This window comes from Panthera pardus, unplaced genomic scaffold (assembly GCF_024362965.1).
Source record: "Panthera pardus isolate Hobbes unplaced genomic scaffold, ASM2436296v1 HiC_scaffold_11, whole genome shotgun sequence".
NCBI classification, from domain to species: domain Eukaryota; kingdom Metazoa; phylum Chordata; class Mammalia; order Carnivora; family Felidae; genus Panthera; species Panthera pardus.
In genome coordinates, this window is record NW_026526666.1 from 27,871,686 (window position 1) to 27,897,683 (window position 25,998).

The 25,998-nt window shown below is 35.0% G+C and overlaps 1 protein-coding gene across 5 annotated transcripts in view; it reads right to left on the reverse strand.

The window, feature by feature from the left end:
- Nucleotides 1-25,998, reverse strand: part of CCDC18 (coiled-coil domain containing 18) — a 115,234-nt gene that overhangs the window by 26,124 nt on the left and 63,112 nt on the right. For all 5 annotated transcript variants that reach the window (XM_019437957.2, XM_019437954.2, XM_019437953.2 and 2 more), the window contains 8 exons: nt 21,801-21,964; nt 21,369-21,582; nt 14,834-14,933; nt 9,548-9,664; nt 8,168-8,311; nt 6,483-6,686; nt 3,178-3,315; nt 869-1,069 (listed from right to left, as the gene is read on the reverse strand). In XM_019437957.2, the coding sequence (XP_019293502.2) occupies nt 869-1,069; nt 3,178-3,315; nt 6,483-6,686; nt 8,168-8,311; nt 9,548-9,664; nt 14,834-14,933; nt 21,369-21,582; nt 21,801-21,964 (1,282 nt within the window). The remainder of the gene's footprint in view (nt 1-868; nt 1,070-3,177; nt 3,316-6,482; nt 6,687-8,167; nt 8,312-9,547; nt 9,665-14,833; nt 14,934-21,368; nt 21,583-21,800; nt 21,965-25,998) is intronic.

Below are 25,998 nucleotides of genomic sequence, written 5' to 3' on the forward strand. Positions count from 1 at the left end.
GAACCCTTGTCCACTGTTGGTGGAATGTAAATTGCACAGCCACTATGGAAAACAGTATGGAGGTTCCTCAAAAATTAAAAACAGAAATACCACATGATCCTGCAACACCAGTTTGGGGTATATACTCAAAAGGAATTAATACAGGATATCAAAAAGATACATGTATTCCCAAGTTCAGTGATGGCATTATTTCCAACAGCCAAGATAAGCAAAAAACCAAAGTGTTTATCAATAGATAAATGTATAAAGAAGATATGGTATCTATATACATACAATGAATATTATTCAGCCATGAGAAAGGACGTCTTGCTATTTGTGACAACATGAAAAGACCCTGAGAGCATTATGTTAAGTGAAATAAAACAGAGAAAGACAAATAGTTCATGGAATCATTTTATATGTACAGTTAAAAAAAAAAAGTCAAATTCATAAAAACAGCAGGTAGAAAAGGGTTTGCTGGGCAGTGAGGGAAAGAGAGGTTAGTAAAACAGTAAAACCTTTTAGCTAAAAGACAATAAGGTTTGAAGACATAATGCATAACATGTTGACTACAGTTGGTAATACTGTATTATATGACTGAAATTTGCTAGGAGAGTAGAACATAAATGTTCTTACCAAAAAAAATAGAAATAAATTTTTAAAAATTTAAGTTTGTGTTTGAACATTTATAAATTATTTCTCCTATAGTAATCTGATAATCATCATATTCATAATCCCTACATCCAATGTCTTCTAAATAAGATGCTTTTTATTCAAACTGGTCAGCATTTGGTCATATTTTCCTTTATAAACTACAAGGATGGGGAAAATAAGTCATAAATTCACTTTTTCATTGATGTGTTTTATGTACTTTTATACGTTTACTTACTTTAATAAGTAATGCTTCATTTGTAGCTTCAATTACTTCATTCCTGTCTTGGACTTGTTGATGCAAGTTGCTTACGGTATCCTGAGCTTCTTCTAATTCCAGTTTTGCCTTCTCTAACTGTTCATTTAGTTGCTGAACAGAAGTCTTTTGAGAGTCAGCAGAAATCTTCCACTTTGCATGGTTCTCTTGATGTGAAATCATCTACACAGCCCCAAAATTGAAAAAGAAAAGAATTAAGTAGGGTAGAGTTGGTTTCAAATTCTAATACTTTCCACTTCCACTTATACTAAAGTAAATTCTGTTTATAGGAACAAACATCTGATTTCTCAACAAATACCCCATGAGAGGAAAAAAGGGGGAGAAGAAACCTATAGTCTTAAATTTACCTAAGAACAGTGAACCAAAGACCATGGTCTGTTTTTTGATCCTGATTTGAACCAATTAACTATATAGACATTTTTGAGACAACTGGGAAAATCTGAACAATGAGCGGGTATTTGATAATATTAACGGATGATTGTCAATTTTTAGGTGTGATAATAGTATTGTGGCTAGGTTTCTTAAAAATAGACCTTATCTTTTAGAGACACCTATTGAAATGTTTATTGATGAAATAATGATGTCTGAGATTTGCTTCAAAAGAGAATGAGATGTGGAGGAAAGGGAGTGAGGTTAAAGATACAGTGATCATATTTCCCAGTTTGCTTAGGACTGACTGAGTTTTATGCCTGGTGTCCTGGTGTAGTTGCACCCCTTTTCATTCTCAAAAGTGTTCCCTTTTAAAAAGAAATGGTCAATATACTTATAGATGAAATCGCATTAGCCACAAGTTGATAATTGCTAAAGTTGAATAATAAATATAGGAGGATTTATACCATTCTTTCAAAATTTTCCAAAATAAAAACTTAAAAAAAATCTAATTCTTATCAAAAATATCAGGGGTTTTGCAATTAAATGATTTTGTGACAATTCTGAAACCTGTAATATTTTAAATGCTGTTAAAAATTATTGATCCTTTATACTGGTACTTTAATGACATACTCCTTCATTTTTATAATCAAACAACATATATGCTTTAAAAATAAATCTCTGTCAAGTGTCAAAGAGAATGAAAACATTACAAATTCTTATTTTTATATCATACGTATAAAACATTAGTAGCAAATATTAAATAGCAATAGTAGAACCAATTTTTACAATTCATTTTTTGTATTCCCTGCTTATAATTAATTTCAGAGGGCTTACAAAACTTAAAGTAAAAAACTGGATAATAAATAAAAGTAGAACAGAGACCACATAATAAAAGTGTAAAGAGTAGTTGCTGGTAAACAGTTGAGCTGGACTAGTTATTACCGAAGGTCACTTAGTTGAGTAACTAATATTTATTAAATAATTATGCTGAATCCAACAGGATTCCATTTGTCTCTAAAGACCAAGGGTTGGAATCCCTTAGCCTGGGACTAGATTCAGTTTGCAAATGTGTTTTGTTTGGCAGACACCATGTTTTTAAAGAGATCTGAATCTAAACCCTTTAAGCAAGACGTGGCGACTTCAAGCTCCACCAATCCCTCACAAAGATGGTCCCAAACTCCTCTGAAAGGAGTTTAATATGAATGTATTTGTAATCCTTGTTATATAGAAAAATGCTTTACTAGAACTCCGTAAGTTATTTAGGTCTAAAATACACATTTTGTATATCCTCAAATGTAGTTTTTAAATAGACAAGAAATGCTATTCTAATTGATAACAGTGCTCATTTGTATAAAGGTTCAGGACATACTAGTAGATAAAAAGTATGAGGTTCTAATTTTGCCTTTCTAATTTACTATCACAACAAATGTTGGACATTGCAAAGCATTACAGATTCATATCACATGAAACTGCTTATGTTGTTTGCTAAATATCTCCAGTTTGCTTTTTCCAGTTAGTTTTGGCAAGTGCTATATTATAACTGATTATGATGAAGATGATGATGAGACAGGCTCTGGTCTAAGAACTTTAACTATATTCATTTAATCCTCAACACAGTTCTATGAGGTACATTACATTATTATACCCATTTCAGAGAGGTTAATTGCTCAAGGTCACGTAAGTGCTAAGTGATGAGCTAAGATTTGGAACCAGGCTGCCTGGCTAAAGAACTTAAGCTCTTAACTCCACAGTGTATGTGAAGTTATATTAAGCTACCAGAAATGAAGACCACAATGAATTATTCTATAATGAATACTCAGAAGTTAGACTTCTACTTTTGTTCAGATAGGTCAACCCACTTTAGCAGACAATACTAGAACGAATTACATCTTCTTTACCTCCAGATGATAAGCTTCTTTGAGAGAGTCTACTTCTGCTGACAATTTCTTGATTTCTGCTTGCATTCTTGCTTCTAAATGAGCTTCACGTACTTGAGAAGCCCCTAATTCTTCAGCTAAATGGTTTCCATGAGCTTCCTTAAAAATGACATATTAAGGAAAAGTTATTTAACTTGTTTATTTGGTTATTAAAACTAAACCAATAGTGTGTACCTGTGGAAGTACTTCACTCTTTTATAATACTATATAAACACTCAGATACAAAGTTAACTTATTAAATGGTATACTTTAAAATCTAGACATTTAAGAGACTATAAATGGGACTGTATTAGTGTATTGTTTATCATAATGTAATAGAAGTTCACTAACCAGTGTATTCTGTAAAGCAAATTAATAACCACAGCATGCTGAACTTTGGCAGGTAACAGTTTACTCTAAGGTCTGCCTATGCATTTTGTTCACCAGATGCACTGTTTGCTTATCAAGAGTCAGTTGTGTACTTATCCAAACCTATTTATGCTAGTTTTGCTTAGGATTCTAATTATGCAATTTTAATATATATTATGTATGAACACTGAGGAAATACACAAGCAAAAAGAAAGTTTTTATTTAAAAGAAAGTTCTATGCTTTGAGACAGGTCAATGAATGAGTCACAAACATTTTTTACCCAATTAGAAGCAGTCAAAATAGTTGTAAAATATTATGGGAAACTCCACGTAAAATATGAGATGTTATACTCTAACTGCTTTACAAATGTCTTTTAATTCTTCTTCTCCTTTAAAGAAACCAAAATTGGAAACAATAGATGATCAAATAGGAATATGGTTAATGAAAAATGGCTAGGTGGAATTCTAAGCAAAGACCCTGCCCACACATAAAAAAAAAAAAGATTTTGTCCTAACTTAAAAGATCTACAATATCTAAAAGAATATATATTTAGAGTTCTGAGTTGAAGTATTTTAAACTGTCAATTTAACAAATCAAAACTACAATGAGATATCACCTCACACCTGTCAAAATGGCTAAAACCGACAACACAGGAAACAACAGATGTTCGGGAGGATACAGAGTAAAGGGAAACCCTCTTGTACTGTTGATGGGAATGCAAACTGGTACAGCCACTCTGGAAAACAGTATGGAGGTTCCTTAAAAAGTTAAAAATAGAACTACCCTATGATCCAGCAATTGCACTACTAGGTATTTATCCAAAGGATAAAAAAAATTTCAAAAAAAATTTTTTAATGTTTATATTTGAGAGAGAGAGAGTGAGCGAGCACAAGAGGCAGAGTGGCAGAGAGAGGGAGACACAGAGCCTGATGCAGGGCTCAAATCCAACAACAGTGAGATCATGACTTGAGCCAAAGTTGGATGCTCAACCGACTGAGCCACCCAGGAGCCCCTAAAAATATTAATTCAAATGGATACATGCATCCTGATGTTTATAGCAGCATTATCAACAATAGGTAAATTATGGGAAGAGCCCAAATGTCCACCAACTGATGAACTGATTAAAAAAGAAGTGGCATATCGGGTGCCTGCGTGGCTCAGTCATTTAAGCATCTGACTCTTGGTTTTGGCTCAAGTCATGATTTCACAGTTTGTGGGTTCGAGCCCCACATCAGGCTTTGCACCGGCCATGTGGAGCCTGCTTGGGATTTTCTCCCTCTCTCTTTGCCCCTCCCCTGCTCTGTCTCTGTCTCTCTCAAATTAAGTAAATAAAAACTTTTAAAAAAGTGGTGGTACACACACACACACAGTGGAATATTACTCAGCCATCAGAAAGAATGAAATCTTGCCACTTGCAGTGATGTGGATGGAGCTAGAAAGCATCATGCTAAGTAAGTCACAGAAAGACAAACACCATATGATTTCACTCAAATGTGGAATTTAAATAATAAACAAATACGGGAGGGAAAAAAGAGAAGCAAACCAAGAAACAGACTCTTAACTATAGACAAGAAACTGATGGCTACCAGAGGGAAGGTAGGCAGGGGAATGGGTGAAAAAGGTGATGGGGATGAAGGAGGGCACTTGTGATGAGCACTGGGTGTTGTATGTAAGTGATGAATCACTAAATTCTACACCTGAGACTAATATTACACTGTATGTTAACTAGCTGGAATTAAAAAAAACAAAAAAAAAACAAAAAAAAAAAACTTGAAAAATAAAATAAAAACTTGAAAAGAAACTGTCATTTTAAATAATTCCCCACTTTCATTCACTTTTTTGATTAACTGAGCTTACCTTATCACATCAAATCAATTGTACTATAGATACTACAGATAAAGACAAAGATGAGATAAAAGTAGAGAGCTCCCCTTTTCCTAGGAGACTCCCAAATGCCCAACATATTCTAATAAAAATTCCTTATATATTCTTTATTAGTCCAACCAGAAATGTGAATAAAAACATTAAGTTTACCAAAATTAAATGTAAAGACACTTTAATGTAATTCCTGTATTAGTAACCATAATAAAAAGCATAAAACAGGAACATTACTGAAATACCAATAAACACATTTTTCTCAAAGTCTAAGTAATTAACCCAAGCATAACAATCCAAGTATTAAAAAAAATTTTTTTTTTAATGTTTGTTTATTTTTGAGAGAGAGACAGAGTGAGAGTGGGGGAGGGGCGAGAGAGAGGAAGACACAGAATCCGAAGCAGGCTCCAGGCTCTGAGCTGTCAGCACAGAGTCCATTGCAGGGCTCAAACTCACCTACTGTGAGATCATGACCTGAGCTGAAGTTGGACACTTAACTGAATGAGCTACCCAGGCGCCCTCCAAGTATTCTTAAGCAAAGTTATTAACCTTCTACCAAATACAATTTATATTATAGTTCTTGTTATTAAAAGCACTTTCTCTCCATAAGGATTCTGAACTATAGGTTTCATAACAGTTATAAATTTAGATTGTCAGTTTCACTTATAAGAGTGGCTACAAATGTAAAAATTTTACTCAAAAAAGATTAGCTTTATTATTATTTTTTCAAATGATAGCTTAAACTCACTTGAAAATCTAAAAATACTTTGTAACTCAATTTATTGAAAACTAGTTTGGCTAAAACTCAGTTCTGAATCCTAGTTATATTACAAAGCTATGCTAAATATAACATTTTCCTTAAAATATTAGTAAAATACACATAAAATTTATCACTTTAACCAGTTTTAAGTGTCAAATTCAGTAGCATTAAGTACATTCAGTGTGTGCAACACAGTTACTATAATCTACAACTTAAAAAAAAGTAAATGTTAAAATTTTTTAAGATTTTTAGTAAGGTAAAATTATTTAGAATAGGGATTACTTTTTCTTTAGAGAGTTGCTTTACTTCCTCCAATTCACTTGAGAGCCTTTCTACTTCTCTCTGTGCTTGGACTTGTTGACGACGAGCCTCCACCAATTCTGTATGAGAATTCTGCATCTGCTCCCGAGTTAACCTCAATTCTTGCTCCAAATCTATGGCATCCTTGTACTGAGTTGCAATATACTGTTCCTGCTCTTTCATAACCTGAAATACACAAGATATTTGTAGCTTTCAAAATGAAATGATACAGATAACCTATTTCTTACTCTGATTTCTCTTTTAATAAGTGATTTCCCCATCCCAACTTGATCTCTATAAAATTTAACACACAATGAATATCAGTTTCTATGAAATTGATACTTAGAAAATGTTTTTCTTCCTTTTTCTTTTTTTAAAAAATTGTTTATTTATATATTTTTGAGAGAGACAGAGATAGCGCGAGTGGGGGAGAGGCAGATAGAGAGGGAGAGAGAGAATCCCAAGCAGACTCCACATCAGCCTGACAATGGGGGGCTTAAACCCACGAAACCATGAGATCATGACCTGAGCCGAATCTAAGAGTCGGATGCTTAACTGACTTAGCCACCCAGGTGCCTCTTCCTTTTTAATTATAAGAAAATGACAAAATACTATTAATAAATCTGGGATAAATGGTATATTTTGCATGACTAATATGTAAGCTGTATAATCCTTAATCATTATGAATATAACATGGCAGAATACGCAATAATATAAAGAAAAAAAAAGAAACTAATATGTGATATCCATTTCACAGATGGAGAATATATTGGCATGAATAACCAAAACCCACCATTAATCCATATGGGTTAAGGTCTTTTCTGTAAAAGTATCTGTCTGCAGACAGATAAACACAATGAAGATCTATATATGAAGTTTTAAAGTTGAGTATACTATTTAAAGGCAAAAAAAAGTAACACCCATGAGAGCTCTTAGAAGCAAATTCAGTTTTGGGATGCCTGGGTGGCTTAGTCAGCTGAGTGTCTGACTTTGACTCAGGTCGTGATTTCATGGTTGGTGAGTTTGAGCCCTGCACCAAACTTGCTGCTGTCAGCACAGAGTCCACTTTGGATCCTCTGTCCCCCTCACTCTCCACCCCTCTCCCATTCATGCGCACGCTCTTTCTCTCAAAAATAAACAAACATTTAAAAAACAAACAAATAAATTAAAAGAAGCAAATTCACTTTTTAAAAAGGCAAGTGGGTGGAATTCACCATTCAGCACACATCGAACTTCACCTGGCAACGAACTCAATGTGTTTAGTCTCAATAATGTACAATTATTATCTGTTCATTCATTCGCTGGATGGAGTTCCTCAAGGATAAATGAGTGTATCTTGATATCTGTATCTCCAGCTCTACTACACAGTAGGTTCTCAATAAATATTTGTTGACCAAGTGAACACATACTGTGAATTCATTATGTGAGAGATACTATGACAATGCCTATAGGCAATATAAATAGGATGATGCCCTTGCCTATAATTGGAACATCAGAATAAATATTTAAAAAAGATCAAAGAAACTAGTATCTGACACAAATAATTAGCCCCAAAATACTTATGGCACAGCTTCTATATATTAAAACCAACCAGTTTAAAACATAAAGATTTATATCGCTCTTCAGATAATATTAGTATGTTTCTTAGGAAGAGATAATTTGCTTACACTTTCCATTTCTTTCATCTTTTGTTGTGTTCGTTCATTTTCTTTTTTCAGTTGACTTATCTCCTGTTCATTTTGTAGTGTTATAAACTCTTTTTCTCGAAGCTGTTCTTTGGCATTTTGCAATTTTTCATTCAAACTTTCTATCTGAATTTTAAAAAGAGTAATGTTAATGTAACTAAGGAAAAATAATTTTTACTTTATTTATTTAAAAAAAAATTTTTTTTTAACTCTTATTTATTTTTGAGACAGAGAGAGACAGAGCATGAATGGGGGAGGGTCAGAGAGAGAGGGAGACACAGAATCTGAAACAGGCTCCAGGCTCTGAGCCGTCAGCACAGAGCCTGACGCGGGGCTTGAACTCACGAACCGCGAGATCATGACCTGAGACGAAGTCGGACGCTTAACCCACTGAGCCACCCAGGCGCCCCCAGGAAAAATAATTTTGAAATCATAATTGCAATCCAAGTAAGTCAAGCTTTAAACACATAAATCCAAAGTAGCCAATATAAAAATGTGTTTTTCTTAATGCCATTATAACTTAGACATTAACATCAGGATTCTTGTGCTTAATAAGAAGCTTCTTTGTATACCTGAAACACACAAGAGATGGAAGTCTCAATCACATTTGTGTAAGAAAGGAAAATTAGGGTACATTAAAGCAACAAGTGTTATATGGTCTTACAAATAGTTTTATAGGTAATACGTTTAAGAGGTAAAAAACTCTAGTTAGTGAAAATAAAATCCCCTTCCCACTGTGTTCCTTCCTTAAAGGTAACCAAAGAAGAGAATTACTTGCAAATCCTTCCAGAGATATTTTATACATATTCAAACACGCACACATGAGGATAAATACGTGGACATACTGATACGAGAAAACCTGTATTTGAAATAACATTAAGAGGGTCATCGGGCTAGGGAGTGAGGAAAATGAGGAAATGTTGGTCAAAGTGTACAAGATTTCAGTCATGCAGGATGAGTAAGTTCTGTAAATCTAATGTACAGCACAGTGATTATAATTAGTAATACTGTATTTGTATACTTGAAATTTGCCAAGAGAATAGATATTGAGCATTCCCAACAAAAATAAATAATTATAATAACTGAGGTGATGGACATGTTAATTATTACACAGAGTATATGTATAGGAAAACATGTTGTATACCTCAAATATATGCAATTTTTGTCATATGTCAATAAAGCTGGGGAAAAAGTTAAAATGAGAAAAATGAATTAAAGTAGTATGTACAAAATAATTAAAATTATGTAGTATTTTTATTGTATGTATTCTACTTAAAAGCCACATTATGTGAACAACAGATGCTTACAGTTATGGAGTTATTTTTTAAAACAATTTAAAATATGTAATTTTAACTAATTTACCTGTTTGTTGCATTCTTTAAGTTCCAATTCTGATTTCTCAAGAGTACCCTCTAATTTAATTATTTTCTGCTCCATTTCTCCCCTGTGCTCACGAATAGTCATATCCAAATGTGTAACCTAAATACAAAAGTAGCCTGCATCAATAATTTATTTGTTTTTATTGCTAAGTAGCATTCTATGGTATTCCATGGTGGTACCATCATTTATTTAACCATTCACTTACTGATGGGCATTTCAATTATTTTCTATTTTGGGCTGTTACTAATAAAGGCACTGTGAACATTTGTGTATATAGGTTTTTTGTGAACACATGTTTTCATTTCTCTGAGACAAATGCCTAAGAATGTAACTGTTGGGTTGTAAGGTAAGAACATGTTTAGTACTGTAAAAAAACCTGCTATCTAGACTGTATCCAGAGAGGCTGTACCATTTTACATTACAACCAGCAATGAATAAGTGATCCAGTTTCTCTTCATTGTCACCAGCTTGGTGTTATCCCTACTTTTTATTTTAGCCATTTGGCAAAGAGTGTGGCGATATCACATTGTGATTTCAACAAAATGAACATCAATGTCTTTTCATGTCTTTGGCTTATTGTTTTTAAAATTTTTATGCTTATTTATTTCTTTTTTGAGAGAGGGAGGGGCAGAGAGAATCCCAAGCAGGTTCTGCACTGTCAGCGCAGAGACAGATGCAGGACTCAGACTCATGAAACCTGAGATCATGAGCTGAGCTGAAACCAAGAGTCGGACATTCAACTGACACCACCCAGGCACCGCAGGCTTATTTTTTAAAATTGGATTGTTTACTTTTTTACCACTGAGCTTTGAGATGAGAGTATATATCCTATGTATGAGTCCTTTGTCAGATATGTGATTTACAAATATTCTTTTCCTGTCTATTCCTTATCACCCTCTTAACAAGGTCTTCTGCAGAATAAATTTTTAATTTTGAAAAAAAAACATTAAACTATTACTCAATTATTCTAATGTGAAAAACTGTGTGCTTGGAATGTGTTTTAAAATTGTTTACATGGGGCGCCTGGGTGGCTCAGTCGGTTAAGCGTCTGACTTCGGCTCAGGTCATGATCTCACGGTCCGTGAGTTCGAGCCCCGCGTCGTGCTCTGTGCTGACAGCTCAGAGCCTGGAGCCTGCTTCAGATTCTGTGTCTCCCTCTCTCTCTGACCCTCCCCCGTTCATGCTCTGTCTCTCCCTGTCTCAAAAATAAATAAACATTAAAAAAAAAATTAAAAAAAAATTGTTTACAGTGGGGGGGGGCACGTGGATGGTTCAGTTCATTAAGCAACCAACTTCGGCTCAGGTCACGATCTCATGGTTTGTGAGATCGTGCCACACATCAGGCTTTTTGCTGATGGCTCAAAGCCTGGAGCCTGCTTCAGATTCTGTGTCTCCCACTCTCTTTATCCCTCCCCTGCTCATGCTCTCTCTCTCTCAAAATTAAATAAACATTAAAAAAATTTTTTTAACTCTTTATAGTGGGTGTAACTGAAACATAAACTCAGCTCAAATTATTTAAAAAAAAATTTTTTTTTAACGTTTATTTATTTTTGAGACAGAGAGAAACAGAGCATGAACGGGGGAGGGTCAGAGAGAGAGGGAGACACAGAATCTGAAACAGGCTCCAGGCTCCGAGCTGTCAGCACAGAGCCCGACGCGGGGCTTGAACTCACGGACCGGTGAGACCATGACCTGAGCTGAAGTCGGACGCCTAACCGACTGAGCCACCCAAGCGCCCCAATCAAATTTTTTTTAAAAATGAGAAAAATATTCATTGCTTATGAATACCGAATCTTGAGTTTCATATATATTATACAAACTTAAAAAAATTCAACTATGTTCATAAATGACAAATAAAATGATTTAGACTTCATTTTATGCGAGATAAAAGCTGCTAAATACAACATAACAAAAATTGTGGAATGCAGCAAAAGAAGTGCTTGGAGGAAAATGTAGAGCACTGAGTGCATATATTAGAAAAGAAGAAAGATCTAAAATCAATCATTTAAGTTTCCAATTTGGGAAACTAGGAAAAGCAGAGCAAATTAAATCCAAAGTAAGCAGAAGAAAAGAAATAATAAAAATTAAAGCAGACATCAGTAAAATTAGAATTAGGAAATCAACAGAGAAAATCAACAAAACCAAAAGCTGAGTTGTGAAAAGATCAATAAAATCAATATGCCTCCAGCCAGGATAACTAAGAAAAAAAGAAAGATGACACAAATTACTAATATCACAAATGAAAGAGAACACATTACTGTAACTCTCATGGACATTAAAAGGATAATAAGGAATATTACAACAACTCTCTGACCACAAATTTAATAAAAATAGATGAAACAGACCAATTACTTGGAAGACAGAATCTGCCAAAACTCAAACAAGAAGAGATAATCTGAATAAGCCTATATCTATTAAAGAAATTAATGATTAATAACTTTCCCATACAGAAAGCAGCAGGTCCTGGTGGGTTCACTGGTGAATTCTACTGAACATCTAAGAAAGAAATTATACCAATTTTCTACAGTCCGATTCAGAAGACAGAAGCAGAGGAAATAATTCTGAACTCATTCTATGAGGCCAGTATTACCCTAATACCCAAACCAGACAAAGACATTTTAACACACATTCAACACATGGTAAAAACCCTCAGTGAACTAGAAACGAAGGAAAATTTCATTAACTTAATAAAGAATATTTACAGAAAAACAACAGCTAGAATCATACTTAATGGTGAGAAATTCAAAGCCTTCCCACTAAGATCAGATACAAGGTGAGGATATTCATTCTCACTAATGCTTTTCACTATTGTTCTAGCAGTCCTAGCTAATGCAGTAAGATAAGAAAAAGAAATAAAAGATTTATATATATTAGCAAGGAATATAAAACTGTGTTTGTTTATAGATGACATAATCATCTAGGGAGAAAATCTGAAAGATTTGACAAAAAAATTCCTAGAACCAATAAGTGATTATAGCAGAGTTGTAGGATATAAGGAATACACAAAAGTCAATCACTTTCCTATTTGCTAGCAATGAACAAGAGGAATGTGAAACTAAAAACATAATATGATTTACATTAACACCCCCAAAAATAAAATACTTAGGTATAAATCTAGCAAAATATATACAAGGTCTATTAAGAGAAAACTACAAAACTCCAATGAAAGAAATCAAAGAATTAAATAAATAGACAGTCCATGTTCATGGATAGGAAGACTCAATATTGTCAAGATTCAAGATGTCAGTTCTTCGCAACTAAATCTATATATTCAGGGCAATTCCAATAAAAATTCTACCAAGTTATTTTGAAGATACTGACAAACTGATTCTAAAGCTTACATGGAGAGTAAACAGATCCCAAATATCCAACATAATATCAAAGAAGAACAAAGCTGGAAGACTGACATTACCTGACTTCACGACACTATAAACAGTCTGTGGTACTAGCAAAAAAACAAGTGAATAGATAATCATACAGAATAAAGTCCAGAAACTAACTCACATAAATATGTTAACTGATCTTTGACAAAGGAGCAAAGCCAATACAATGGAGAAAAGATAGTCTTTTCAACAAATGGTGCTGGAATAACTGGACAACCACATGGAAAAAATAAATAAATCTAGACCACACCATTCACAAAAATTAATTCAAAATGGATCACAGACCTAAATGTAATCTGCAAAACTATAAAAATTCTAAAAGATAACATAGGGAAAAACCTAGATGACCTTGGGTTTGGTGATGATTTTTAATATATGAAATCAATGGCACAATTCATGAAAGAAGCAATTAATCAGCTGGACTTCACTAAAATTTAAAAGTTCTGCTCTGTGAAAACCAATGCAAAAGATTGTGAACAAAAGCCACAATTATCAAGGACTAATATTCAAAATATACAAAGAACTCTTAAAATTCAACAATAAGAGAACTCAATTAAAAAATGGGACAAAGACCATAACAGACACCTCACCAAAGAAGATATACAAATAGAAAATAAGCACAGGAAAATATCCTCTACATCATACGTCATCTGAGAAATGTAAATTAATAAGGAGATACCACCACACACCTATTAGAATGGCCAAAATCCAAAACACTGACACAAAATGCTAGCAACAGGAATTGACGTTCATTGCTGATAACAATGCAAAATGGTACAAGCCACTTTGGAGCACAGTTTGGAAGTGTCTTATAAAACTAAACACACTCACCATATGGTCCATCAATCACACCCCTTGGTAATTACCAAAAGGAGTTGAAAACTTATGTCCATACAAAAACCTGCACACAGATGTTTATGGCAGCTTTATTTGTAATTGTCAAAACTTGAAAGCAACCAAGATGTCTTTCAGTAGGAAAGACATTCAGTGAATGGATAAGTAAACTATAGTACATATCTAGACAATGGAATATTATTCAGTGCTAAAAGCAGTGAGCTATCAAGCAATGAAAAGCTGTGGAGGAACCTTAAATAAATATTACTAAGTGAAAGAAGCCAATATGAAAAGACTATGTACTCTATGATTTCAACTATATGACTGGAAAAGGCAAAATGATGGAGACAATAAAAAGATCAGTGGCTGCTAGGGTCAGGGGAAGAGTAGGAAAGATGACTAGAGCACAGAGGATTTTTAGGGCAGTGAAAATACGCTGGATGATACCATAATGATGGATACATGTCATTAAACATTTGTACAAACCCATAGAATGTACAACACCAATAGTGAACTCTAATATAAATTATGGAGCTTGGGTAATTATAACGTGTATGTTCACCAACTATAACAAATGTACCATTCAGGTGGGAAATGTTGATAATGGGGAAGGCTGTGAATTTATGGAAGCAAGGGATATATGGGAAATCTCTGTGCCTTCTGCTCAATTTTCATTGTGAACCTGTAACTGTTATAAGAAACAAAGTCTTAAAAAAAGATGTTAAATAATGCCCTTTGAATATTTTTGTTTCTCCAACAAACACTAGCTGAGCAAGTAACTCCTTTAATCACATGTTCTTCTGATATGCAGCAATGTAAGAGATCAAAAGGTTTGGATACTAAGCTAATCCTCATTCTCAAAAAACTACTTCTATAAAAAAAGCAAGATGAAGAAAGAAAGATGACATTTTCTAATTTTAAAAATATTAATGTGCATAGAAAAACATATATGCTTAAAAATGTCTATTTTACCAAAAAGTGGTGACCTCTGAAACCCTGTGTGATTGTACTGTAACAGAAAATTTCATCAAATATAATTAAGAAAACCAACTTGAGCTGCTCTTTGCTTTAGTTCCCAATTTCTCTCCTTAAGTGCCTGGTCCATTTCAAGGAGTTCTTGCTTTTTATCTTCAATCTCCATCTTGCATTCTCTGCAATTTATCAAAGGAAAAAGATCAAAGCAAATAGTAGGAATATTATAGTTTTAAAAAATTAAGTCAATTGGGTTAACATTTCCTCTAAGTGACAAGTAATAAAATATATGCAATTATTTCTGATTGAAAGGGCTCAAATTAAAGAAATAATGTATAAAGAAAATGATTGATATCAATACAATTACTTTTAATAGAGTATTCTCAAAAGGCAAAAGTTAACTAAAATACTACTATTGTAGACAATTGAAGCTAAATGTTAAAGTACTCCCAGGGTGCAAGACTGAATCAGTATTAAGAATTTTAAAAATATGTCCATATTTTTCATTTATAGATCAAGGGAGCATTTGAAAGTCTTTTCTATATAATAGCTGTGAGTTTATTACAATTGAATGAGGCATTTATCTTGTGGTTGGTATCTCTGATATCTACAACTCAGTTCAGAAATACTTTTAATAAATTCTACCTCTCCTAAAACCTTATTTCTAATTTTATATTATAAATACTTACTACTGATACAACTTTAAGACTGCTACCACTCAGATCGGAGAATGCGAAGAATTTCTTTTTAATTTTTTTTAACATTTATTTATTTTTGAGAGAGAGAGAGAGAGAGCGAGCAGGGGAGGGGCAGAGAGAGAGGGAGACAGAGAAACCGAAGCAGGCTCTAGGCTCTGTCAGCACAGAGCCCAATGCAGGGCTTGAACTCACAAACCCTGAGATCATGACCCGAGCCAAAGTTGGAGGCCCAACTGACTGAGCCACCCAGGTGCCCCAAAGAATTTTAATCTGGAACTCTATGTTCTGATATGACAAAAGCTAAAAATGTTGATCTTGAAAATCATCATATGGTTTTCCAGTCTTAAATATAAACAATATTGAATAAAAGTACTGATTTTAAAAGCAGATTCAAAACTTCTTTAATGAGCCATTTACTATTCTCTTAAAAGTCTCAAGAGTTATGAAATATAAGGCTACATTAAGTTATTATGAAATAAATTCTAAAGATAATGCTGTTGTGTAAGTGAATAGGTGAGCTTCCAAAAATTCAGCTATTAGTTAAAATTTAAGATTTCATGGGGCACATGGGTGGCTTAGTTGGTTAAGCGTCCAACTCTTGGTTTCAGCTCAGGTCATGATCTCATGATTTGTGGGTTCGAGCCCTGTGTTGGGCTCTGCACGGACAGAGTGCAGCCTGCTTGTGTTTCTGTGTCTCCCTCTTTCTCTGCCTCTCTCCTGCCTGTACACATACTCACACTCTCTCTCTCCCTCTCAAAATAAATAAATAAAACTTAAAAAAAAAAAAAAAGAGATTTCATTTTTACTTTTTTAATTCATTTATTCATGTTACCATTTAGCAAATATTTACTGGAAGCTTCCTATGTATCAAGGCTCTATGTACGGTGAATTTAATAGTCAACAAGGTAGATGTCCTTCATCACATGGAGTATACATACTAATAGGTCAGGAAAGAAGACAGAGTATAAATAATGAACAACAAGAAAAATGTAAAGTGCTATGTCAGAGCACTAAATACAGTGATGTGATAGTGACTGGGTGGCTACTTGAGAGTAAGTGGTCAGAGAAGGGCCCTCTGAGGTAATGTGAAGGGCAAGAAGTTGGCCATTCAACCATTATTTCAGGCCAAAGAAACAGCTACAGCAAAGTCATAAGGTAGGAAATATGTACCGTTTTAAGTACAACAAGAAGGCCAGGAGCAAGGGGAACAGTATGAAATGAGGCCAGAGAAATAGGCAAGAACCTTATCATGTAGGGCTTTGTATTCCATGATAAGGAGCTTGGATTTTTTTGTTTAAACTGTTGTAAAATACATATAAGATTTACCATTTTAAAATACAGCATCCCTTCTTGATAAAAACCCTCAAGAAAGCAGGGATAGGGGATCACACCTCAAGATCATAAAAGCCATATGTGAAAGATCCGCTGCTAATATCATCCTCAATGGGCAAAAGCTGAGAGTTTTCCCCCTAAGGTCAGGAACAGGACAGGGATGTCCATTCTCACCACTGTTATTCAACATAGTATCGGAAGTCTTAGCCTCAGCAATCAGACAATACAAAGATATAAAAGGCATCCAAACTGGCCAGGAGGAGGTCAAACTTTCACTCTTTGCAGATGACATGATACTCTTTATGGAAAACCGAAAAGATGCCACCAAAAAACTGCTAGAACTGATCCACGAACTCAGCAAAGTGGTAAGATATAAAATCAATGTACAGTAATCGGTTACATTCCTATATACCAATAATTAATGAAGTAACAAAAAGAGAAATCAAGGAATTGATCCCATTTATAACCGCACCAAAAAGTATAAAATACCTAGGAATAAACATAACCAAAGAGGTTAAAAATCTATTCACTGAAAACTATAGAAAGCTTATGAAAGAAATTGAAGAAGACACAAAAAAATGAAAAAATATTCCATGCTCATGGATTGGAAGAACAAACATTGTTAAAATGTCGATACTACCCAAAGCAATCTAGTTATTAAATGCAATCCCTATCAAAATAACACCAGCATTCTTCACAGAGCGAGAACAAACAGCCCTAAAATTTATATGGAACCAGAAAAGACCCCGAATAGCCAAAGCAATCTTGAAAAAGAAAACCAAAGCTGGAGGCATCACAATCTCGGACTTCAAGACGTATTACAAAGCTGTAATCATCAAGACAGTTTGGTACTGGCACAAAACCAGACAGTCAGATCAATGGAACAGAACAGAGAACCCAGAAATGGACCCACAAACATAGGGCCAACTAATCTTTAACAAAGCAGGAAAGAATATCCAGTGGAATAAAGACAGTCTCTTCAGCAAGTGGTGCTGGGAAAACTAGACAGCGACATGCAGAAAAATGAACCTGGACCACTTTCTTACACCATACACAAAAATAAACTCAAAATGGATGAAAGACCTAAATGTAAGACAGGAAGCCATCAAAATCCTCAAGAAGAAAGCAGGTAAAAACTTCTTTGACCTTGGACGCAGCAACTTCTTACTCAATACGTCTCCGGAGGCAAGGGAGACAAAAGCAAAGATGAACTATTGGGACCTCATCAAAATAAAAAGCTTCTGCACAGTGAAGGAAACAATCAGCAAAACTAAAAGGCAACCGAATGAATGGGAGAAGATATTTGCAAACGACATATCAGATAAAGGATTAGCATCCAAAATCTATAAAGAACTTCTCTAACTCAACACCCAAAAAACAAATAATCCAGTAAAGAAATGGGCAAAAGACATGAATAGACACTTCTTCAAAGAAGACATCTAGATGGCTAACCGACACATGAAAAATCCTCATATCACTCATCATCGGGGAAATACAAATCAAAACCACGAGACAGCACCTCACACCTGTCAGACTGGCTAAAATTAACAACTCAGGCAACAACAGATATTGGCGAGGATGCTGAAAAAGAGCATCTCTTTTGCACTGCTGATGGGAATGCAAAGTGGTGCAGCCACTCTGGAAAACACTATGGAGGCTCCTCAAAAAATTAAAAATAGAACTACCCTACGACCCAGCAATTGCACTACTAGGTCTTTACCCAAGGGATTCAGGTGTGCTGTTTCAAAGGGGAACATGCACCCTAATGTTTATAGTAGTACTATCGACAATAGCCAAAGCATAGAAAGAGCCCAACTGCCCATCAACAGATGAATGGATAAAGAAGATGTGGTATATGTATACAATGGAGTATTACTTGGCAATCAAAAAGAATGAAATCTTGCCATTTGCAGCTACGTGGATGGAACTAGAGGGTATTATGCCAAGCAAAATTAGAGAAAGACAAATATCATATGACTTCACTCATATGAGGACTTTAAGATACCAAACAGATGAACATAAGGGAAGGGAAGCAAAAATAATATAAAAACAGGGAGGGGGACAAAACATAAAAGAGTCTTAAATATAGAGAACAAACAGAGGGTTGCTGGAGGGGTTGTGGGAGGGGGGATGGGCTAAGTGGGTAAGGGGTATTAAGGAATCTACTCCTGAAATCATTGTTGCACTATATGCTAAGTAACTGGGATGTAAATTAAACAATAAATAAATTAATTTAAAAAAAGATTTACTATTTTAGCCACTTTAAAGTGTATAGTTCAGTTATACTAAGTAAATTCACAATGTTGTGTAACCATCACCACTGTCTATTTCCAGTACTTGTTCATCACTCCAAATGCAAATCTAATACTCATCTGCAGTTACTTACCAGTGTCCCACCCCTAGTTCTAACAACCATTAATCGGCTTTCTATCCTTAGGGATTTTCTAATTCTGGATATTCCATATAAATGGAATCAGACAACATGTGTCTGCTTTATTTCAAGGTTCAAGATGAACCTGTTTTCAAGGTTCACCTCTGTTGTAACACACATCAGTACTTTATTCCCTTTCATGGCTGAATAATATTCCCTATATGGATATATCTATCACATTATTCATCCATTCAACTACTGAAGGATATTTGGGTTATTTCCACTTAGCAGCTATTGTGAATAGAGCTTCTATGAACATTGGTGCACAATTATTTTGAACATCTGTTTTTAATTCTTTTGGGGTATAACTAGGAGTGGGATTAATGATTTATATGGTAATTCTATGTTCAACTTATTGTGGAATTGACAAATTGTTCTCCACAGGCACTGTACCATTTTAGTTTCCAACAGCAATGTATGAGGTTCCAATTTCTCTAAATACTTGCTAACACTTATTATTTTCAGTTTTGTTTTGTTTTTGTTTGTTTTTATCATGGTCATTAGAGTGGGTGTGAAGCAGCATCTCACTGTAGTTTTGATTTACATTTCCCAAGGAGCATGGATTTTATTCTGAATATGTTGGGAAGCCATTAGAAATATTTAAATAGGGAAAGCAATTTAGTTGAGAAGCAATATAATCTGATTTATGTTTTAAATAATAAACTTAAATCCATTTGTATTGTTTTAAATCATAAACTTAAATGGATTGGGGGAGTGTCAGGAATTTAAGCTGGGAGACCATCAGGGAAGCCACAGCAACAGACCAGGTGAGAGATGATAGTTTGTGCTAAGGTGGTAATAGAAAAGAGGCCAAGAAATCAATGGATTTCAAAATATGTTTTAGAAATAAAGTTGACATGAATTCCTAATAGACTGGATGGGGAAAAAAACAGAGGCAAAGAGAGAGGAATAATCTTATAGATTTCTTACTTGAGCAATTGCATGATTCTTAGATGGAAGGTGAACAGAGTTATGAAGAAAAAAAGAGTTCTGTTTTGGCCAAGTTTACGATGCCCCTTAAAAAAACATTTGAGTGGAGGTAACAAGTCATAGATATTTGAGTCTAGAGTTTAGGGAAGAGATCATCACTAGGGTTTGGAAGTCTGACACACAGTATTTAAAGCTGTATGAAATTTCCTAAGAGTGATTTTGTGGATGGAAAAGAAAAGGGGGCCCTGCACTGAGTAACAGGATACATCTAAGTTCCTAGGTCATCTTGCTGCTCTCTATCCTGTCATCCCACTTTTCACAATGTGGTTTGTAATTCCATTTTCCTTTCCAGAATCTATTTCCCACACCTTGGTTCTGGTTTGGTTCTCCACTCCCACTCACCATAGATGTGTGCTGGAACAGTATTTTATGCTACTACTGTTAATCCAAGAACTCAGATTTTAGAGTTGGTCAGACTTGTGTTTAACACCCTTTTCTGGACCTCATTATCCAGACTGTATTTTACTTAATTCTCCCAAGCCTCAGTTTTCTCAAGTGCAAATAGGTGGTAATATGTGTATAATAAGTTTGTTGTAAAGAAATGAGTAAAGTCATAAAAGAAGTCCCTTGCATGATTCTGGCACAAAATAAGGGCTTAATACAAATAAAACATTGTTTTGTTTTTCTTTAATTTTTTTTAACGTTTATTTATTTTTGAGATAGGGAGAGAGACAGAGCGTGAGCAGGGGAGGGGCAGAGAGACAGAGATGAAGACACAGAATCTGAAGCAGGCTCCAGGCTCTGAGCTGTTAAGCACAGAGTCCAACGTGGGGCTTGAACTCACGAGCTATGAGATCATGACTTGAACTGAAGTTGGATGCTTAACCAACTGAGCCACCCAGGTGCCCCCAAAGAAAATATTGTTATTAATATTATTTTGCTACTAACCACTGCTGTACACTGGTCCAATAATTTTTTACCACTATTTAATATAGGAGAGGGTCAGAATAAAATGGTCCAAAGACCAAGGATGGAAATACTAGTCAAGAGGAATGGCTGAATTACTTAGATGGAGCATGGGACAGGCTGAATAGGATGAGCCAAGGGCAGGTGAGAATTTTAGACATTTATAATTAAACAAACTTTACTGTATGACACAAGGAGTTAGAGTAACAAAGTAAAACACTTGTAATTGTGCTATCATTTCTTACTATTTAACTCACCTAAGTTCAGCTGTGAGATCCTTTATAGTAGTGTATTTCTCCTCTAATGATAATTGAGCCTTCTGTAGTACATCTCTCAATTCCTGAAGTTGTCTTAAAGTGCTTTTTAATTCTCCATGAGCATTTTGTAGTTCAGACTCTAATGCTTCCCGTTTCTGCAAAGCCTCTGTTAGTTCAGTTTCAGTGTGGTGCTGTAATTTTTCTAACTCCTTCACTGTTAGGAAAGACGAATTTTAGAACTATATATAAGCCATTTGTTATAAAAATTTGTAAATAATTACAATTAAGAATATACAATTTTATTCATCTACAAGAGGCAGAATACTGACCACTCATTGTTCCTTCCAGTCCCACTATCACAAATTTTCACTTTATTCCACTTCTTTAAATATAAACATACAGGCAGCTAAGCTCAGCTAACCTGTTGCTTACCAGAATTTGTCTTCTTATCTAGTTCTGTCTTTGTCTGTTCTAAGATCATGTCTAACTGAGAGAGGTGCATTGCTTTATTTTCTCCATCTCGTTTTAGGTGCATTATTTCTTTTTCCATTTTAGATAGATCTTCTTTGTACTGATCCATCTCAAGTTTTACTTGCCTAATTAAAAACAAAAAATGAAACAAGTAATAAATGATCATTTGGAAAGCTGAATAACTGAAACCAATTGACTTGTCTCTGACTGAACAAAATCTTCAAGTTATATAAGGACAAATATCAGCAAAACATCTATCTAGTCACAATCTTAGGTCACATATTATTAAAAATGCTCCAACTAGAAATGTGTAATTCTGCCCCAGTTATGTACCACTAAATATGACTGTATTACCTGGTACTATTTAGCAAGACAAGCCTTCTTTCCAATCTAACTACAGTTAGCTTGTGTAAAGCTCTGTATATGCTGAGAACCTCCATGGATAGGTGTCTCATTCACCTGGAATTTTTGTTACTGCATCACAGAAAATAAGGAAGCCAACCCATCAAAATATTCACCATAATGACTATATTAGTCATAGGAGAACCAAGTCAGTCACTTTTATTCAGAGTTTTATTATTTTATGTTATCTTTTTTAAGGACTAGAGATTCTCAGACTAGTACAACATTCTTGCTTTACAGATGAGGAAACTGGAAGCTGAGTGAATTGTCTGGGATAAGACAAATAGTTATTAATAGTGAGAGAATCAGGTTTACTAACTTTCCGTCAGTCCTGAGCTTATTCCAACATGGAAGCTCCTCTACCTACAGACAAATCAACATAGTGAGAAAAAGTTTTAAGTCCATATTTTGCTCATTCCAAAATGATATTCACTCATTAAAAAACTGTTAATGCCGTCCTCAATGGTGGGCAGAACTGACGCTCCTTTAATCAACATTTTTTGTTGGGTGTTTCTTTAGGTCTTTGATATTTTGTAAATTGAGTTTGCAAACAAGAACATTTCTTTTGTAAATGCAACTTAGACAAATTTGGATTTGTTCAAAGGGTTTTTAGTCTGATGTCTGTGAGTAAACTTAAGGAAAACTATAAAACTCCTGAAACAATATGTAAAATTACATATACATATGTTTATCTGTATATAGAAAATAATTCATAGCTTTATCATATCCTCAAATATGTCCATGGTCCAAAAAGTTAAGGAGCTGATTAGATAAGTGCATAATTACCCGTTTTCATATCTAAAATTTCAGGTAAGTGATATTTAGCTCAACTAATTCATTTCTTATATTAGAGGAGATATAAAACATAATTAGAAAATAATAATTGAAAGAGGTTGGCATATAGTACCAACAGTGAGAGCTTGTCAGCAAAGAAGTTGGGGGAAAATTATATTAAAAAATACAAGAACTCAGGGCACCTGGGTGGCTCAGTCAGTTGAGCGACCGACTGCAGCTCAGGTCATGATCTCACGGTTTGAGTTCGAGCCCTGCGTCTGGCTCTGTGCTGACAGCTCAGAGCCTGGAACCTGCTTCGGATTCTGTGTCTCCCTCTCTCTCTGCCCCTCCCCAACTCACGCTCTGTCTCTCTCTGTCTCAGAAATAAATAAACATTAAAAAAAAAAAATACAAGAACCCAAAAAGCACAGTAGTCTATAGACATTTAATAAGAAACAGAACTCTATATTCTTCAAGATTTTGTTGAGGTGCTACTATATTTCAGCATGGTATAATAATTGATGTAGGCAACAATAACCCTGAGATACCCAGAGAAGTTAAAAATGACAAGAAAATATATATTTTGGAAAATTTCTACCAAAAAGTGTTTTTTGTTTTGTTTTAAAGTTTCAGTACTTGGTGAAGATAAATTCCACTCCTATTTATTTATCAACACCTACTCATTCTTCCTTGATGCTAGGTGAATGAAGGATTAGTATAATATAATAAATATTTAAGGGTTAAAAAATTTTAATTATAGGGGTGCCTGAGTGGCTCAGTCAGTTAAGCATCCAACTTTGGCTCAGCTCATGATCTCACAGTCTGTGAGTTCGAGCACTACATCAGGCTGTCTGCATGCAGCCTGCTTAGGATCTTGTGTCCCCCACTCAGTCTGCCCCTCCCCTGCTTGTGCTCTCTCACTCTTTCTCTCTCAAATATAAAAACATTAAAAATTTTTAATTATAAATAATCCAATACTAAAAAGTTTTCTCTTTCAAAATTTTACAACAGGCTTTAAATCCACCAGTTTTTCCAGAAATACTTCACCTTCTTGATTGAAAGCAATCAAGTCTGAGACTGGAAATAGACTTTGTATATTAAAGTTCTATAAATTGTAGCTCCAGAAGTGAAAGAAACAAGTGGTACCAGAGAAAACAAAACCCGAAACCCTTCTCTTCCATGAGAAGAAGATATCATGGAGCTAGGGTATTTCTTTCTTATGAAGTTTAATCATTTTGCTCATAAGCTTCCTATGAGTATTTAGGATTTACTTTTCTTACTAAATGTGCCTATTAGCTATAATCAAGAGGTTTTGTCTAAAAGCCAAAGGGTGAGGGTAAGAATAGGAACAAGAAATTGCTTCAATTTTCTCATTGAAAGAGAAAGCAAGATCATCAGTGAGGGCAGGGATTGGTAAGGGGTTGTTGAGAATTTTGAAAGAAAATGACTAAGTGTCTTCTACAAAGTCAGTAATGTTTTGATTGCTAGGCAGCATGTCCCTTGAAATTATGAATTTAAAGTAAGATTGGCCAGCGTGCTTATATTTTTCTCCAGTTTCTGTAAAGATGCAAGCATGGAGTAGTGTGAGTTGGAACAACTTAACGGTATATAGACAAAGGAGTGAGAGGTAAGAGTTGCAAGCAGATGCAAATCATTGATTCTAATGACCTAACTTGAATTTAAGCTGGGTAGAGAAAGGAGAGGACATCAGGGAATGAGACAGTGGTGGAACTAATGAATTAGAGATCTTGTGTAGATCAAAGGATCATTGAATTTGGGGTATTAAAGGGAATGAGGTGATAATATAGGTATAGATGCCTAATATCCCGATCATGGAAAAACTGCAGATAATGGAAATGACAAGATCTAGAGTAAATCATGTGAGGGAGTGGCTGAGGTATGATAGAGCTCAAGATCATTAGAGGAGAGGAATTTTTAAAATGAGATGCTAATGTGTCAGAAGGATCAGCTAATAGATATTGAAATCATCAAGAATAATGACACAATTGGTGTTGGAGGGAGCAACAATACATCAGGTGGCCTGTAGGTGTCAGCGACAGTGAGGGATAATATCTTGTCTGGTGACCAGAGGTTTACAGAGTTGGTATACACTATTCCATATCTCAACCCTGTGGTATAGGAACTGTAGGAACTATTGGAACTTTAGAGGGTTGCAGGACAAGAAACAAGGTCCTCAGGGAAGAGGCATATTTCTGTTAAAGCAAAGAAATGGGAAATACAGAGAATGTTTTTCAGGAAGGACTGTGAGTTTCAGAGGACAAGTAGAAGTCTCTCAGAAATTGGGATAAGTTGAGAGAAGGAAACAGTATACATGGTGAAGTTTTGGGAATTAGTATGAGATGACTGTTGAGCTGGAAATACACAGCTTCTTGTGGTGTGTAGCATAAGCAAGGATAAAGTTATGATGTAACTATTCAAGTAGACGCTGGTGGTGAGGCTATTTTGTGAATAGACACCAATCAATGGAAGAAAGTAAGTCTGAAACTGTGATCTTAGTCTTAAACAAAGGGCAATTCTCTTGACCCTGCTGAGAGAGTTGACATCTAGAAAAGCAAGTTGCAGGGCGCCTGGGTGGCTCAGTCGGTTGAGTGTCTGACTTCAGCTCAGGTCATGATCTCGCAGTCTGTGAGTTCGAGCCCCGTGTTGGGCTCTGTGCTGACAGCTTGGAGCCTGGAGCCTGCTTCTGATTCCGTGTCTCCCTCTCTCTCTGCCCCACTCCTGCTCCCTCTGTCTCCTTCTGCCTCAGAAATAAATAAACACTTTAAAAAAAAGAAAGAAAGAAAGAAGGAAGAAAGAAAGAAAGAAAAGCAAGTTGCTGCTCAATGCACAAAGGCCTGATCTTTACTTCTGTCAGTGGGGGAGAGGGAACCTGGGGACATGGGGTTTTAGTTCAAGTGGCTAAGTTAATTCTTGAGTCCTGTTGGTAGCATGGCAGGTTAATTATGAGTGTATTATTGATTAT